General features: G+C 47.1%; 5 protein-coding genes across 5 annotated transcripts; 2 read left to right on the top strand and 3 right to left on the bottom strand.

The window, feature by feature from the left end:
• Window positions 1-584: 584 nt before the first annotated feature.
• Window positions 585-1272, top strand: FPOAC1_013922 (uncharacterized protein; the record flags this gene model as incomplete). The annotated part of the gene is made up of 2 exons (XM_044858262.1): window positions 585-1009; window positions 1065-1272. The coding sequence occupies 2 exons, from the start codon at window positions 585-587 to the stop codon at window positions 1270-1272; spliced, it is 633 nt and encodes a 210-aa protein (XP_044700718.1).
• A 1067-nt stretch (window positions 1273-2339) lies between these two features.
• On the bottom strand, window positions 2340-2926 carry FPOAC1_013921 (uncharacterized protein; the record flags this gene model as incomplete). Its single annotated transcript, XM_044858261.1, has 2 exons — window positions 2340-2628; window positions 2679-2926. 2 exons carry the CDS (start codon window positions 2924-2926, stop codon window positions 2340-2342), a joined length of 537 nt encoding a protein of 178 aa, XP_044700717.1.
• Window positions 2927-4722: 1796 nt separating this feature from the next.
• Window positions 4723-5680, top strand: FPOAC1_013920 (uncharacterized protein; the record flags this gene model as incomplete). The annotated part of the gene is made up of 2 exons (XM_044858260.1): window positions 4723-4766; window positions 4828-5680. The coding sequence occupies 2 exons, from the start codon at window positions 4723-4725 to the stop codon at window positions 5678-5680; spliced, it is 897 nt and encodes a 298-aa protein (XP_044700716.1).
• Window positions 5681-12042: 6362 nt separating this feature from the next.
• Window positions 12043-13351, bottom strand: FPOAC1_013919 (uncharacterized protein; the record flags this gene model as incomplete). Its single annotated transcript, XM_044858259.1, has 4 exons — window positions 12043-12319; window positions 12382-12420; window positions 12950-13018; window positions 13233-13351. 4 exons carry the CDS (start codon window positions 13349-13351, stop codon window positions 12043-12045), a joined length of 504 nt encoding a protein of 167 aa, XP_044700715.1.
• Window positions 13352-15189: 1838 nt separating this feature from the next.
• FPOAC1_013918 (uncharacterized protein) lies at window positions 15190-16630 on the bottom strand (the record flags this gene model as incomplete). The annotated part of the gene is made up of 3 exons (XM_044858258.1): window positions 15190-15447; window positions 15508-15850; window positions 15906-16630. The coding sequence occupies 3 exons, from the start codon at window positions 16628-16630 to the stop codon at window positions 15190-15192; spliced, it is 1326 nt and encodes a 441-aa protein (XP_044700714.1).
• Window positions 16631-17510: the final 880 nt, after the last annotated feature.

Genomic DNA, 17510 nt, shown 5'->3' with positions numbered 1-17510 from the left:
TGTCGATCTATCTCCACTACCCCAGATTCGCGACCCGGAACTCCAGGCGGTAGCGGTGCTTCTGAGTCCTTCACTCGCTGAGTCAAACATTGCTCATCCACCCATAAGGTAGCCAAATTATGACAGAGCATTTGCTTATGAGGTAGAGCCATGTACCCAGAGGGCCCAATCTAGACTTTTCAAAAAAGCATGTTGTTTTTGGACCGGAAGGATCCTTTACGCCAGAAGTGAGGGTACGGTTTAGCGTAACTTCTCGGCGCACATGCACATCATTTTCACTTGTGTTCGATAAAATTCGGTATGCAACCAGGTTTAGATTAAGCTCAATATTACTTGAATTCTGAAACAGACAGCATTGCTTTGCCAGTCAAGTGTTGCAGCGATAATACAATGCGTCTTCATTGTAACCATCGACGGACGATTGCCTTTCACATAGTATCCAGGGTATTAGGATATGTTCTTGCTGCCACACACGCCGTAGTTTGCCGGTCTATCGTTCCAGTTGGCATCGGGATAGGCTTTTGACCTTGGTGCTACATATACTGTCTGGGATAACGGAGTTGGCCAAATACTATCTGCATTCCATGGATGACGCCGCGCTGCCAGATATCGTGGACACAATCCTGTGTCTGGTCCACTCTCTGACAACCCTGAAGCTTGCCAGGCCGTTATTGAGGGGCAATAAAACTACAAGGGCGGCTTATCAGGCGCCCGCCATCATACGACCGGTACTCGCGGTTGTCACGGTCATTCGCAAGGATCCTTGGATGCATGGAGCTGTCGTCAAACTACTACATGCTTTTCTGTACACCAGGTTTCTCATCTTCGCCTCTAAGAGAATCAGGTTGACGAAGGTTCAATCTCAAGCCACAATATACGCCCAGTCTGTCTTCCTAGGTGCTATCTTGGCTATAGAGTCATCTGGGCTGCCTGGAGGGGTGGCAGTCTACATTGCCTCGGTTGGTTTCGTAATGGTCCTGAATCGATTTGTATCCAACCATTTATGTCGGTCAGTGTTCTCTCAAATAGGAAGTACCGGAAGTTTCCTTCTGACTCTATTACAGATCACCAGAAGCAGTAAAGTCTTCCCCGCTATTTGATCAACTTTTAGCACGATCTTTCTTGTGGATTGGACCGGCTGATCTTAACAGCATCAAGGCTCATCAACCTTCAGCACTTGCATCCTCTGCAGACGATGAATATGCCAATGACAATGCCGCTGGCGAAGACCAAAACTTCTTCCAAACTCTCAAGTTATTGAAGCGATATTAGTTACTCTTACTCGAAGGGTTATCGACTGCCAGGACTGGAAGAAGTTCATGTCTGCGTGTGACCCTCAAAGTAAGGAAGAAAGCAACAGGATAGATGACGTAGTTGGGCGAATCAGTTCAAAAGAGGACATGTGTTGTCAGACGCAAGGTTGTCATCACCAAAGTATACGCGAGCCAGAACATATAACTATATGAAACCTACTGGGGGTTTTGTGTAAAGCGGCGTTGCGCGCGGAATGGACAAGATATATTCAGTTGGAACAAAGTGGCTCGCAAGTCGCTGAGTGCTGCCCTTCGCCTCTGGATCTTTCTCCCAATCAGTCGCGTGCTGAAACGACGCAGTGCGGTCAAGGTTAGGTCATAAAGTCAAGTTAGGGGTAGGAACGGGGAATCGTTTTGAGATCAAAATCAAATGGAGCAGAGTCTGAAGAGAGTGATATCTATTCCTATTTTGGCTATCTCATTATCCACTGGCTCACTCATATGTACGATGGGCTGAGGTGTCCGGGTAGGCATGTGTTGTCTGTGAACTACCTGATATGACACTACTTCATATGACTGAACGTCACCCAGAGTCTCGAGCTCGGCCGAAACTGAAGCCCAGCTGCAAATCATCCTAACTAGGCTAGAAGGTTTGAGCAACATGAGAGAATCACGAGAAACGGGTCCTCGAGATTTGGATTTATTTTCACACTTTACTTTGATTTTGGACGAAGCTCCTCTATTTTGACTGACAGTCTATCGCCATCCAGACAAAAGCCACTTACATTAACTTTGCAGGAGTTTGGTTCCCAAGGACCTAGCCAAGTGTCTGTAACTATTTGAATATTCAATTGCATGACAAACGTCACGGCACTAGTAAAAGCAATGTACAGCTGTCTACACCTAGCAGCAGGATATTAAGGACTAGCAATTTTGCCTTTCGCTAAAACTCTAATGTGATTCTTCCATTTAGATTGCCTAACTTTAAATATTGCTAGCCCTAAATTATCTCTATTTAGCATCAGTTTTGCTTAATAAATACTGGAATCCCCTTGTCAGTAACGTGCGTACTTTTAAAAGCCTCCTCTAGTACCACCCTCTCCTTTTTCCTCCTCCGGTTAGCTCCCAGGACTCTTCTGAGTCTCTCTTGCATAATGTACTCGCGGCAATAGGTGTTTTGGTCGCATGGAAGTCCATTTCTAGGAATCTCTGAATGTCGCGGTGGAAGTCTGGGTGCTCTTCAAATATCTGCGTTAGAACTGCTGCTTCATCGCCCCAAAGATATCCAACGTAAGCGGCAAACATTTTCCTGGTATCGTCACCCTCCTCCGTTTCTTTATATGGTATGAGCGGCTTTAACAACTTCTTTAAAAACCTCTGGTCTAGGTAGAAAATGCCAGAGCAGTTGTTTAATGTACCTAGTACTTAATGGTAATCACCATCTCCTTGAACTGTAGATAATTTGCCAGACAAAGACATTCAGCCAAGTTAGAAAGGCCATCGAGATAGTAAGATGTTGGATAATGTTCCGGGTACCATCGGATATCGGCGAAGAAGCCAACCTGGTTTAAACCTTTAAGGTACCGGAGCCTCGCCAGATGGAGTGTCAAGTCGGCCCGTTCCTTGTCGTCTGACTCCTTCAAAGAGTTGATTTCTTCACAAATTTCAGACATGGCGGAGCTCAAGGAAGTATCTGGATAATCCGCAACATCCTCGGATATAGACTGAGCTTGGGTGGATGATTCGGTCGTGACAGACTCTGTGTCGTCGTTCGCGCGACTACTCTCAACGTACTCCTCCCGGCTGTGCCACTGGGCGTCCTCGGCCCCTATTTTCCTTTTGCTGTATCACATATCATTTCCTAATTTCGAGCCTAATTTATGCATGCTACCACTTTTGTAAACATTCACGATTATCTCGATTCGTGAAAGAATTCCTTAATTTCAGGTCACGGCCGGGTTCAAGGATATGCCCTGTAATTATAGGTAGTCTTTCGTTTTGTCCGGCTATATTTTCAAACCAATCTCCACCCCCTCCTCCCAATTGAGCAAGATCAAATGATCTGATGAAGGCCGAACCAGGCAGGAAGTCGAGAAAATTCAAGAAGAGATGGATGAGGAAGTTCACAATCGTATATACCATACATATCCCGCCACCAACCTCCACTTTGCACACTAAAACGTCATGTGGTTAGTAACTTGGTCTACATCGAATTCTCTGATACAAATTGCTACACGCAATAATAGACGGTTATTACCACAGCCGAGATGCAGGCAGTTGGCCTTAAGTTTGAATTTGCCACTTAAGATTAAATTTCGACTAAGCAGCTTGGCCGAGATAAAGGGGTAAGCACTGGGATCTTAGTCGGCTTTCTCCATGCTGCTTCTCAGCACGCCAACGGTGGCGTAGTCATTTCCACAGGGTCAGCAAGAATGTAATTGGCTATGGCAGACGAATAGTGACCGGTGGCGGCCGGCCTTCGAAAGCAAAGAAACAAGCTATCATCATGATGTTATACCGCTCGTGTCACCGCAATCTCCAATCGTCAAGGCAGTATCTCGGATAGGCTACGCGTCATGGCTGGTAACTCTCATAGGTTGGATCGGAGTCGGCTATCGATGAATCAAGGCGGAAAAAGAGGTATACCCTGCATCTTGGCTACGAGGATATGATATTGAGAGACGGTACTAGCGGGCGCATGAATATGGATGTGTATCCCTGTAACAGGCAACTTGCCGTCGGTTGTGCTGACAAGTCATTCAGGAAAACACCTCGGCCTCTGCCTTACCGCTAAGTTATGTTGCTCGCAATTTCGCTAAAGGGCTTCGTGTATCTAGAAAGAAGAACTAGTCTATCCCAGGCCAAAGGGTGTTGCTTCTAAAGTTAATACGATTAGGTCTCACCAGATAGTGGCATTTCATAAACCTTAGTTAGTCACATGGTAACATAGCGCGCACGCAGGATCATGGCTAACAGCTCGGGGTTTGCGCCATGATCTACAAACATGTCTGTCTTTCACATATCCCACTCTCCCTCCACCTCTCCTGGTCGCTGGCTGGTCGCTGGCGGTTTGTAGAATTTGGATCGGATCATCCAACAGGATAGAATATCTTTAGAAATAAAGTTGTATCAAATGAAATACTGTTTACAATTACGGGGTACATCCCTGGCCGAATGCGACATGTAATCACACTCGAGATTAATACCTGATCTGTCACATCATGATGGGTGAAACAGGGGCTGAGGATGCGAGGTGGCACAGCCGGAAGGAGCGCGTGGAAGTGATTGGCATTAAGTGAAAAGGGGAGCGCAAGCGTTGGATGCTAGGTACTTAAAGTTGGTGCCTGTCCACACTTCACTGACAGAAAATCTGCACCAGAACGCTACATTTACATATCCTCCTTACATCAATCAGAGCGCCTCACAGATTATATGCCGGTCACTCAGTTGCTGAAACAGTTCTATTATCATGTCTAGCAGACTTAAAAGTTCTACTTTCGGATCGAACATTGAGTAAGTTTTCATCTTGATGCGACATTAAATAGAATTAGACTAACAAGTGATACCTATCCAGCGTATACAAAAGTCCGCCGATAACATTGTTTGTTGATGGAAAGCACAAATACTATATATCGGCGTGTCTTGCCGCCCGTATGTCAAAGGTATTGGAGGACGCCATGAGCAACCCCCAACAAGAGCCCATGCAATGTGAATACCACTTCCCACCTGGTACCAAGAAGGAAATGGTAGAAAGATGGTTACAGTACGTTCATACAGGCCAATATGACAGCTTTCCGGATGCAACTTCAGAAACCAGTGGCACGAACGAAGAGATGGAGTCTGTATCTCCCAGCACCTTCCCGGAAGGTACGATCAGCACCTGTTTGGCAGACACGAACGACGAATCAGAGTCTGTAGCTTCCGACACAATTCAGGAAGGTTTGCCTTCTCCAGAGCCTTCAGTAAACACTAAAATTCTGTTTCCTTACTCTGTTAAAGGGTTCATCACACAGATGCGGGATTACCGACGTGATGGGATCAATCTCAGTTGCCCCTATACCACGACCAAGTGTGACCCGTTCTGGGAGTTCTATCAAAAGAGACCCGAGGGTGCCTACAAAGTGGAATATCCGAATACGAACGCGAGACCGGCTTGTCGTGAAGCATGCCTCATCGGTCATGCCAATTTGTACATCTTCGCACAACACATGCAGATGCCTGAAAACCCACTGGAAGATACCTGCTTGTGGACAATGTTCTTTCTACTTCGCCAATTCGATCATGAAAGCGACAAATTCAGCACACTTGCTAAATTGATTGACTTGATTTACAGGAATACCACTCAAAGTCTCAAACTGACGACAAGGCCAGAGAACTTGTTGCACAGTACATTTCGCTTTTTGCTGAATATCTGGAAGACAAGCTAGAGGATTCTTTGAATAATTATAAAGATTTTGAAAGGGATTTCCGCCATCAGGTGATCTCCAGGCTGCAAGCCAGGTACAAAAAGCGACCAATTTCCGAAACCACAGAGGAATACCACGACAACACACGCTCTACGAAACTTTCCAAGCATCTCTGAAGGGGAAAGCTGGAAGAACGCAGGTCAGTGACACGAAAACCGATGGGTTGAGTGAAACTAATTTCCAAGAAAGAATGGCTTGGGTGTGTTCCGCTGGATAATGCTATCCTGAAGGGAATGGATCACTGAAATCGGTCAGTGAAGGTCGGCGAAGTCCTGTTCAATGTTTGGGTAATGAAATGTTTGGAGATTGTTGTCTTTGGTTCTGGATTTGATAACTGGGACATCTTTCGTGTTGCATTCTTGGAAAATCCGTTATCTTCATCTTTATCATTTTAATTGAGTTAAGCTTGGGCCTATTGACTTGCAAACATGTGTTTACGAAGAAGGAATGAGATTGGTCCTTCCATCCTGTCAACTTGCAAAGGCAGTCACGGCGGTTTTGAGGCAACACTTACCATGCAGTACCCACCTGCCGGTCATACCCACCTACCGGTCAGCGAAAAAAAAAATCCCCCATACATAATGCGCGTTTGTAACCTCATGGGAAAAAATTAATAAAAATAGTAAAAATAAGTTAATCACTGGATTTCAGATCAAAATTGGATCTATTTTAGTATTCTCTAGGTCTCTTAACCTCACGCCCTGTGCGGGTGCGTACGACACCTAATTCTTCCCTCCCTGAATATGACCTCTCATCCTCTTCCATCCCTCCCACCTCGATCACATCCTCAACAACACCCGCCCCTTCAATTGCTTCGTTTGGCTCTGAAATTGTGTCACCAGCCGCTAAAGCCTCTGCCAGCGTCATAAATTTCTTATTGGGGTTCGGTACCGCCTTTCTCTTCTTACCTCTACTCAACCGGCCAACTTCCTCCTCCAGGCTGGCTATTCTGGTGCTCAAAGAGGCGATCTTGGACTCTTGGGCTTCAAACCCTTTGATATCACAGAATACCGCCTTCTGGTAGAGGGGCTCTTGTTCTTCCCCAGGTCTCTGATGTGACGGCTGGTCTTTGGCGTATTATCAGAGTCGACTTGCCCGTCTCTGTGGCCGTCTGATCCAGGCGTCGTTTCCTTCTTGTCTGGCTGAATCTCAGGATGCATGAGCGCTTTCCGTCGTGAGATTGGCCAGTTTCCAGTCACTCTCCAGCCCGAAAGGATGTTTTTCTTCGTCATACCCACTTCCCTGGCTTTGGCATAAACCTTGATGAAGTTGACCTTGTCCACCGGCGCAGAATCCGTCAGGCTTGCCAGTTTTTGGAGTTCTTTTCGATATGCAGCCTTGGATGCGTTGAAAACACCATTATCCAGTGGCTGTAGGCCATGAGAGCAATGTGCAGGCAGGTAACAGCAATATACGTTGTTCAAAAACACGTGGCCATCCACTCATCCTGGATTTTCAGTCAGCGGTATTTCTGATCGAGAACAGGTAGACACCCACAGATACATGGTTCCCATGGCCATCTAATATTATAAGCCTTGCATCTGACTCATCTGCTGGCTGAGTTTGGGGCAGATAAACCTCTTTGAGCCACTCGACCGCGATATGGTTGTCTGTCCAGCCGTTATCGGACGTGATATAATACCAGTCGGCGATCTTGTTAAACTCATCAATAAACCACTGCTTCTGAAGTTCTTTGCCCTTGAAGATAATTCCCGGCTTTAGAAGACGGCCATCTGCAGTGACGGCTTCGATAAAACTAGTCCAAGTGCGGGACTGCGAGCCTTTGAGGAAGGCCTTCCTCCTGGGATCGCTACTGCCAATTACCAAGGAATCCAAACCTAGATTTGCAGTTTGTTGGTAAGTCTTGTATCAGAAGTGGTCAGTACTCACCAAATCCAGCCATGATACCGCCCTCGTCAACATTAACCGTGTTCTCAGGCTTGATCCAGCCATATTCTCTCTCCCGGATATCAAAGTACCAATTGACAGCCATTGGGGTAAAAGAATTGAACCTTGCAGCTTCCTGGCGTTTTCCTACCTTCGTATCGATCTCTGGATGGCGTTTAATAAACCTGGCTAGCCAGTGTACACCGATAGGCCTTTCCCGGCCCTGCTGTCTCAACAGGGCAGCTACGGTGGCGCGAACTTGACTGTGGGAAGGAGCATAGCCCAAGGCCTCTTGTCGAAGTATCCATGTAACTAATCTAGCCTCTTGGGATTTGTATAACAGCTGGGCAGGTTGGGTGACCTCGGACTCTGACGGTAGGCCTCTTAATCGGTCAGACAGAGTGGTTTGGGGCATTCCATGCTTCTGGGCGGCCTGGTGCTGCGAGAGGTGATTATCTGTAACATCCAGTATAGCTTCAATGACATCATTCTCTTATAAGACTGTTGAGGCATTTTCAAGGCGATTAAAGGAAGCTGCTACAGATAAAAGTTTGATGAAATTTCGGGGAGGCTGGGTGATGAAGGAGACATTTCGAGAAATTTTACATTAGTGCCATGCGACCAAACTGCTTGTGTAAAATACAAATGAACATGCCAATATGAAACAACATGAAACTCTCAGTAAGACACAATATGTTCCATGTAAATAACTTCAATTTTGGCCAAGCACTGTGCAAGCGAAGTTGGACATTTTGTATGGGGAATTTCTTTTTTCGCTGACCGGTAGGTGGGTATGACCGGCAGGTGGGTACTGCATGGTAGGGACCAACAAGTACACCATCACGGGTCGATTGTTAGGGTTGCTGGTGATGTTGATGGTGACGGGAAGTTTATCGTATGACAACTTCTGCATATTGAAAATGACATGGCCAAAGTGTTGAATGACCGAGAAGTCGGCAAAGGTCCAGGGACTGACTGCAGCTGTCTCTACCACCACCATGTCTTCTCTTGGATCATAGTAGGTATACGGCAGCGTTGATCGGTCGAACGGGTTGGCGGACTTGTGGTGTCGCAGAGGTAGCCTCTTGAACCTGGTTTCTGCGTATGCTCTGAGACCAGAGCATATGCGGAATATAACCGGCGACTCCCCTGATCACGATGTAGTGACCAGGGAGCTGGGCTCGGCTGTTGGAGTACCTGCATAGGTGTATCCGCGGAGGGAGCGCCAGCTTCTAGATGATGTCCCTGATCTCCGCAGGAATAGTCAGGAGATAATAATGCATACTGGAAGAACGTATGCGATTGTTTGACGCGATAGATGACTGAAGTAGGTGATTGTTGATGTGTGACGCGTAGGCAGGTGGTTTGATCCCACTGAAGGTTCGATGTGGCGATGACGTAATGGGCACAGCACGATGCGCCAATTCGGGGATGGCCGCTGTAGGTAAGGTAGAGATTCGCGCGTGTAGATGCTTGCGGCTGTGTATAAAAGAAGGAGAAATGCAAGTGGCAACGGCGTAATGACGCTTCTGTTCGGCTCTGAAGATGGAATAGCTACGTGTGCCCGACCACGAAGGTTGTTGTGTTGGATAAATTGGTACGGCGCGGCACGGCGCAGAAGGAGCTGTGCTGAACCCACTAATCACGTGAGTACTGATGTAGGGTCATCGGCCCTATAATTACTGCCACTGCTTAGGTACCGCCATTGAATTGCTGACTTATCATGTTGTGGCCGCTCGTTGAGACGAGGCTAGCCAGCCTTGCCATCACGTAGAAATTTGTCAGCAGATGCGGCAACGTGATCGGTGGTCCCACTCGATCCAAGGTCATACAGCTTCAAGTCCTATCTCCTTCCATCTCACACTACTCTCAGTACAGAATAAAAAGCCCAAATGAGCGTAATAACACCGTTGTGGGTAAAAAATAGCTTGGGAAAAGCGGTCCCTATACTGTCCCAGCAGTTTTCTTCGTCAGTCTGCTCCCACTGGTTCCAACCTCACATTCCTGGGTCAGTCACGACTCGTAGGGCTTGTCTGAACTCTTCGAACTTCAAGACTGATGGTCCTCCTGTCAGCCCATCGGCCACTAGTTCGTGTGTCGGTATGCATGTGAATTTGACGTCCCCTGCTTCAGCAAGCTCTCTGCAGTAGTGTTCTCTGATGGCTGTGTGCTTTGTTCTTCCTTGATGTTATGGATTCTTCGTGAGTGCGATAGCTACTTGGTTGTCTCCGAAAACAATAGTCAAAGTTAGATCGGTCCGTTCTTCGGATTTTAACGACTAAATCTTGTAACAGTTTCCGTAGCCACATTGCTTCCTTTGCTGCATGTGTCTAAGCCATAAGTTCAGCTTCACATGTTGATAGTGCGAATGTATTTTAACGTTTTGAACCTCAGCCAACCACACCACTTCCAAGATAAAATATATATATCCCATAGTCGATCCTATTGCGTCTAGGTCTGCTCCCCAGTCTGCATTACAATATCCTTAACCATTCTAAATAAACTTGGTAAATCCATGCAGACCTGTTTTGGCCAAGGATGCCTGCCGTAGAATCGATACAAGTCAAATACATCCAACTCGTGCAGAGTAAATAACTGCCTAGGTACCTATTAGTGGAAATAGTGGGGGTTTACATATTACGCTTGCGCAGAGACAGGCTGTCAAGTCGCAAAACGATCTCCCCGCTCTTTAAGGTATAGCCCTTAAGCCCTATAGGGTAACTAAGCGGCGCTCTTTTAACGCCAATAAGGTATCTTACTCAAGAAGCCAGTTAACTGGGATGCTCTCCAGAACGCCAATAAGGTCCCTTACTTGAAAAGCCAGTTGACTGGGATGCTCTCCAGAACGCCAATAAGATCCCTTACTTAAAAAGCCAGTTAACTGGGATGCTCTCTAGAACACCAATAAGGTCTCTGACTTGAGAAGCGAGTTAACCGGGTTGTTCTCTAGAACACTAATAAGGTCTCTGACTTGAGAAGCGAGTTGACTGGGTTCTCCTCCAGAACAACTAATAAGGTCTCTTGCTTAAAAAGCGAGTTGACTGGGTTCTTTTCTAGAATAACCAATGAGGTCTCTTGCTTGAAAAGCCAGTTGACTGGGTTCTTCTCCAGAACACCAATGAGATCCCTTACTTAAAAAGCCAGTTAACTGGGATGCTCTCTAGAACGCCAATAAGGTCCCTTACTTAAAAAGCCTGTTGACTGGAAGTTCTTCTGGCAGTCGACAGGTACTGCCTCGGCGTTCTGGCGGCCCCGATGTATTTCCGTTTTATTATACTGGGCAGTTCTTCTCTATTTATCCTTAATCTCCTTGACTTTATTGGCTTCTCGTCTATTGATTTCTTCTGGTTCATTGCCGATCTCGACTTGGATCATGTCGGCTGCTAGTTCGAGTAAGGAAATAGGAAACATTGCGTGGATCCTGGTTTTCAATGGCGAGTCCAGTTTCTTAGTTATCGCCTCCGGTTTATCATAGTATCTCCTAGGGTCCGATGAACTTGAAGTTGAGTTTGTGTGTCGGCTGTTTTATTGCAATATCTTATCGTAGGCGGCATTGCAAGTAAGTCGAGTAGCAGATGGCTTCTTAACCTAATTGACCTGCCTATAGAAGCTATCCCAGTACTTACTTGCTCGGTCCACCTGTTCAGTATGTCTATCGACATGTGGTCATAATGCTGCATACAGCAAGACAGTGGTTGAGTCCCAGCTAGGTATGACATCAGTGCTTGCCAGAATTTGAAAGTGGATATCGATCATCTGTCCGGTTGGATCTCTTGTGGTAAGCCATTTGCATGCTGTTAAGCGTTCTCCCGTCAAGGGTAGCTTGGTGATGAAAATCCATCGTAATCGAATCCCAAGGCCTTGGAGCAGCTGGGAGTGCTTATAGGACTCCAGTTTTAGAGTTTTCCATGGAGTAAATCCCAAGATGTACATATTAAATCAATGCAACGATGAATACAGTCTCTGAACCTGAATTCTAATAAAGGTCCGGTCTAGACTAGGAGTATGTGCTAAAAGTCATAAAGTAACATTCATAATGATTAATATAAAAGCCTTTTATCTTTTAACAGGTTAGTTGTTAAACACTTCCTCTTCATTAACCTAAAAGATTACACTATAAAGAGACACCCATCCATCCCTACAGGACTCGCTTAGTCGCCACTTTGCATCCCAACCGTGAGTGTCAGCGTAACCAGTTGATAACACAGTTAATAACAACTTATTACTCTCTAGGGTAGGGCAGATTGAGATGACGGGTCCGCACGTGATCCGGATCAATTGCACGAATCCTTTGGATTCGGCCCTGCTTCAATTTAACGTTACAAATCACCCCGACAGAACCCATTGACCTTCGGTTCCCCGTCCCTATTCCCCAGTCACCTCCGCACACGGCACCTGTCAGCGTGCACTCCTGGTCTTAGGCCACGACCAGCATGTCACGGTCTCATATCGATGACCTCGACCCTTCGGTTGAGGACATCTATGACATGAGTAACCTGCCTCGATAGGCAGATTGGCCAAAATCCGATGTACCCCGCGTCGAGGAAATCTTCCTCTTCCTTGCTCCTTGGCTTGTTCAATACAAGCTTCTCTTGCAAACTCGTCAGGGCCTCTAGCTCCTTGTAGAGATAACCTCTCTCAGACTCTGCTTCCTTGTCAGACTCTTCTTCCTCCAACAGAAGCAGAAGAATTCGGCAACCGAAGGCGGCTAACCTGACGGCATTATTGCGGTCATAAAAGATGTCGGTTCCCATCGACAGGCTCCGGCGGCGTACGTAATCTGGCCGGGCAGATCAGGGGTAGATGTACCACATCTGCGACACGATTAGTGCTATGGATCAAAGGAGGGACCACGGTTGACTGACTGTATGGAGTATGTTGGTATCGGCACGATTTTGGTGGATCGATGGTTGCAGGAGGAAGAAACAGCTACGGTGCATACAGCTCGGAAGCTTCTTCTATATAACCCTCATTATAGAGTTTGGTTATTGCCCTGTCAGTCACAGCGGATGTTCTTGGTGGGAAAGTAAGTTATTGAGAGAAACTTATTTTTGATACATTGAGATTTAATCCGTATGGATATTTGGTTGAAGATAGAGATAATTGGAAGGCTTGGACCTGGATTTATTCCAGTAAAGTACATAAGAAAACAATAGTAAGTGTCAGCGTAGCTTGTTTTGCAACGCGAAATCTGTCGGCACAGCTGTAACAGCGTTCAGTCTTCACGGGATGCAGTTTCTTTGCGTTGGGGCTCCCATGCTCACACGACAGGGCACAGATTGGGAAGCTACTATCCCTTATACTTGCTGCTATATAGGTTAGAAGGCTCGAATTTCGACGTACTTCGTCACGACCCATCCAGTACGATGCCGATGTCCCTTGCCGATGCTAAGGGTCCGGACTTCTTCAGACCTGTACGGTTAACGATAGGGTCAGCTCAGAGCCGTTGTAGTTATGTCCCAGGGCTACACGATCCCGCACGTTTTCTCTAAATATACATTCGTTTCCAGTTCTTTGCGGCGATATAGACACTTTCCCTTGTACGATGCGGCTTTCGGACAGCATTACTCGACGACGTCTGCCGAGCACTGCTGTCCTGGCTATTATAGTTATCGCGGTCATGAACGCGGTATCGGTCATATCGGGGGTTGCAAGAGTGTCGGTGATAATGTCGATTGCCGCAGCCCTGACGTCTTTGGAAGCATTGGTTACCGGTGGTCGATCGTTGCGGGGTCGGTCGGTCATCGTGAGATAATGATAATCGAGCATTACAGTTGCGACTAGCGGTTGGTCGAGTTGCCGGATGACATTCGTCGACGGATAATTCGTATTGCTTTATGCCGGTACTCGTACTGCTGGATGATGTATATCAGTTCGGCGCAATCATCTGACTGTATGGGGAAGCGGGGGGAGGGGGATCGCGGGTTCGACGAAGACAAACCGAACGTGCGCGATCGATCACTCTTCAGCGTCACGCTATTCAGGGGCTACAGCTTTTCGCTAGGCCAGCTGGGTCTGCTGGGCCTGCCGGGCCACGATGACGCCGACCTTAACATGACGGGGAGTATACGGAGCCTGATGCAGCTTCTTAATCCGCAAGTCTCCCTCCCTCTCTGCACTCGACGCTCCTGGTGAGAATACAGCAGAAGCCAGGAATGTGCTGTTGCTGGACGAGCTTGCGTTCATCGTGACGGAACCCCCCGGCTTTAATCCACCAAGCGCTGTCGCTGCCACTCAACATGTCGGGGCAGTAGTGTATCAAGGATAGGTTGCCGCATCGGCTGAACATGAGTATCCGCCGAGCTGGTCCGTAATACGCACTCTACTGTCCACGTCGTTGGAATATCCTGTATACAAGACCCCAAAAGAATTCCTTCTTGATCTACTTCCGAGTGTCGGAAGCGGTTTGTATTTGTGCGATATTTAGTCGTCGGCGTCTCTACCCCCCAGGTGGCAAGAGCCTTCATCGATGGGCAAGGTAAGCCGATACTGTTCCCCGTCTTTCGGTTTACATACAGGGAGGGCCATGCTTCTATGCACTAAACTAGTTGACCGGTTTCAATGCAAGCTGTCGCTTAACTGACGCTTACTACCACTCCAATAAGGAGAGGTAAGAGATTTTGGCACAACAAGTCTCCGGTGTTTTAATAAAGAACTATTTTATATTCCGTCAGTCGCTAAACGGATTTATAGTAAAACCTGGGCCTTTGTTTTCAGGCAATAACTGCCTGGACTATCTTATCTTATGCATATCGCTAAGCAGCAGCACAAATCTTCCGGCCAACAGTATCGTTTACACGTGGTTAGCCTATCTTTTTTCACTGTCTACTACAAGTGAATAAGGTCCGATTATCGGCCGCGTATTTATGTATCCCCTCCACCCCCAGCCTGAGGGTTTGACAGCGCGAACCTACTATGTATGGCTACTAACAAGCTGATGAGGGGGGATGTCAGAGCATCCGGTATTGCAGCCACAAGGTGCTGGACGAACTGCTCGTTTGGTGCATGTATAGTCCTCATGGCCGCGTGATGGGGGTTTACCGTCAACGAATCCCTTGACGTAAAACTCCACGTCTGAACCACCGCCTGTCCCTATCCAGGATGAGCGCTGACCGGTAGTTCGGTCATCCGGTTAGCCGGTCTCATTTTCACCACTATTCAATAATATAAGTCACAAGCTTGCGACTTGTTCAAATGTCAACTGCATCGCTAAATGAAAGTAGAAAGCCTGTATGATTATTACTTCCTCCAGCCAATGTTCCAGATAACGTGGGCTATATCGCGAGCAGTGTTGACCGTATCAATAACGTGGCCAAATATGCCATCCCTGTATTTTATTCCGTTTTCCTCATAAAGCATAAACATACCGGACGGAGTGTGTCGCATCCCTATAGGCTCCTCACAAAGGTTGCCCGATGAGGGGAACCTACTCGGATCGCCATTGGTATCCTCATTTTGGGGGGGGGGGGGGTTTAACAAGACTTTATCGAGGCTATTATCTCTTCCTCTACGAAAAAGAACCTGCCTGACTGCCTGACAGGTCGTGGGGTCTCTTGTGGATAGGAAGGGGGGATGAGTAAACTTTAGGCATGCTTCATAGCAGTCTCTTGCGACTCAGGAGTGTCTTCGCGGTATTTAAGGGTAGTGGAAGGCAGCATCGCAAGTGTTTTTCCTTCAGTTGCTAGCTCTGGCTTCAAAGTCTTGCGTCGGGATATGGGCCTCTTCTTTGCCCCGACCCGCCTTATCATAACCCCGTGATATAAGTCACTATCAAAACTGTAGTGGTCATTGATCATGTCTTCATTATCCTTCGCTTCAACAGCTATGCACTGCTTAACTTGCTAATTGAAATGAACGTGCTTTCGCTCAGAGCTGGGGGAAACAATTGTAGATAACTCTACCGAAGGAGCGACGCTCTTTCTTTCTTCACTCAATCGACATGATGCAAATGGGTAGGCGAAGCAGTCTGTTGACGAACGACCGAGGTAAAGTCGGAGGATTCCTTGGGTCTCCTGGGCCTTCACAGCTGTGGTGGCTTGCTTTAATAATGAGGCCGTGAACAGCGATCGCTGAAACATAACTTCAGATATTCTTCTCTTCTTCAGAATGGATTTCTTGTTGGGGTTGAGGAGTGGGTCGGTATTTGACAGCGACATGCTCAAGGGCTCCGTGTAGGTAGGGTGGAGGTTCTTTGGTCCTGGCTGCAGAGGGCCGTAGAGCCAGGTGACATCACAGTCTTTGAGCCTTGTAGATATAAGTATTTAAATGGAGATAAAGGGAGCACTATAGGGAGGCAAACCAATTGATGGATTCGGGGGGGGTGGTCTTGAGGTTGTTCTTGGCCTTGATCCATGCCCTCCAAGAAGCATTTTCCAATCGAGCGCTGTTGGGAAGCTCTCCCCTCCGTGTTACAACGTATTTCCATGAGGACCAGATATCTTCCTCTCTCCATTCATTGGACAGGTAATCGACTTGGCGCGACGGCCTACTTGAGACTGCAGTGTCGTCCTCTGCGTATTGGGATTTTCCGTGCTCCGGTGTTTCGGGTCCTGATGTTTCATGAGAGACCTCCTCAGAGCTCTCGTGTTCTGCAAGAGAGACAGCATAAGAGTTGCCTTCTCGGGGGCTTGGGGGTAGCTCTAGGTTGTCATCGTAGTGCGTATCAGGACGGATCTCTGGGTGAACGCAGAGCTTCTCCTGCGCAAAGGATAGAAACGTGAAGTTACCTTCGGGTAATTCAACAAGACCAATAGCATCGTAGTCATAGGTAATAGAGAGGTTAGTAGTAGGAGTAGATGAATAAGAGAGGCCGACCAAGTCGGCATGGGCGGTATGGGGAGACGAGGAAGTAGATGGTGAGTTGAGTTCGGCAGAAGACTTAGAAGCAGGCTGGTAATGCTCGCTCAGGTGAGAAGAGGGGAAATATGGCGGAGCCGAAGAGATGAAGTTGAAATGAGAATGTGAGCGTCGCAGGCCAGACGTGGCAAAATAACTGTTTTCTTCTGATGGAAGAACAGCAGCCATGATGAAGTTCGGGGAGACCCGTAAAGAATCTTTTACAATGCCGCAGCACCCAGAATAGGTAAATTTGAGGGAAATGAAGGTTAGAGACTCATGAGTACAGGCAAGGGTAATGGTAGAATAAAGCTTTGGGTTTAGCTTTGAGAAAGGGCAGTCAATGGAGGGAGAGCGGGGGGGATAAGAAGCCACAACTAGACGGTTATATTTTGAGACTCTAACATACCTGGGAATTTGAGTTAACTCATGAAACTCACGCCAGCATCCCCACTATTTCAGCATCTGATCTAGTTAGTCTAACCAAGTTAAGGGATTTCCCGGTGATCCGTCGGCAGCGCAGCCCCCAATCCAATCCAACAAATTGCCAAACAAATCAAACAAATATGCCAAAATTTTATTTCAGTCAAACAAATATGAGATCCTCAATTTAAAATAACATTTAATAGATTTGATATATAACATGCCATCTAGCCTCCATACTGCCAAACCGTCGACCGCGCTTTCACAGCTTACCCAGAACCTGGCTGGTGAGTAACCCCAGCCAATCAAAGTCATCCATCAAGCCCTCCATTGGTGACATGATGCTTTCTTCGCCTCCACCCTCTGCCTTTTCTTTTCTCTAACCACCAAGGAATTTGGCGAGTCAATTCGAGCTGACAACGCAATCGGCATTGCCGGACCACCCTACAGTTGCAGATCTTCCGCAAGCAGTGTAGAGGAACAAACGATATGTTTTGGAAGAGTCCTTATCCCGGAAGGGCTCAAAGGGTTAGAAGAGCTGGATCAGGCGCCATGGACTTTTTCTTACTGAGATTGAAACTAACGACAGTCTGTGAAACTAACGACAGTCTGCTGAGTCCTTACTGGGCCTGTCGCCTGTGCGACG

Source organism: Fusarium poae (assembly GCF_019609905.1).
Source record: "Fusarium poae strain DAOMC 252244 chromosome Unknown contig_4, whole genome shotgun sequence".
NCBI classification, from domain to species: Eukaryota; Fungi; Ascomycota; class Sordariomycetes; order Hypocreales; family Nectriaceae; genus Fusarium; species Fusarium poae.
The sequence above is the reverse complement of the archived record's forward strand: the minus strand, read 5'-3'. Positions and strand labels throughout refer to the sequence as shown.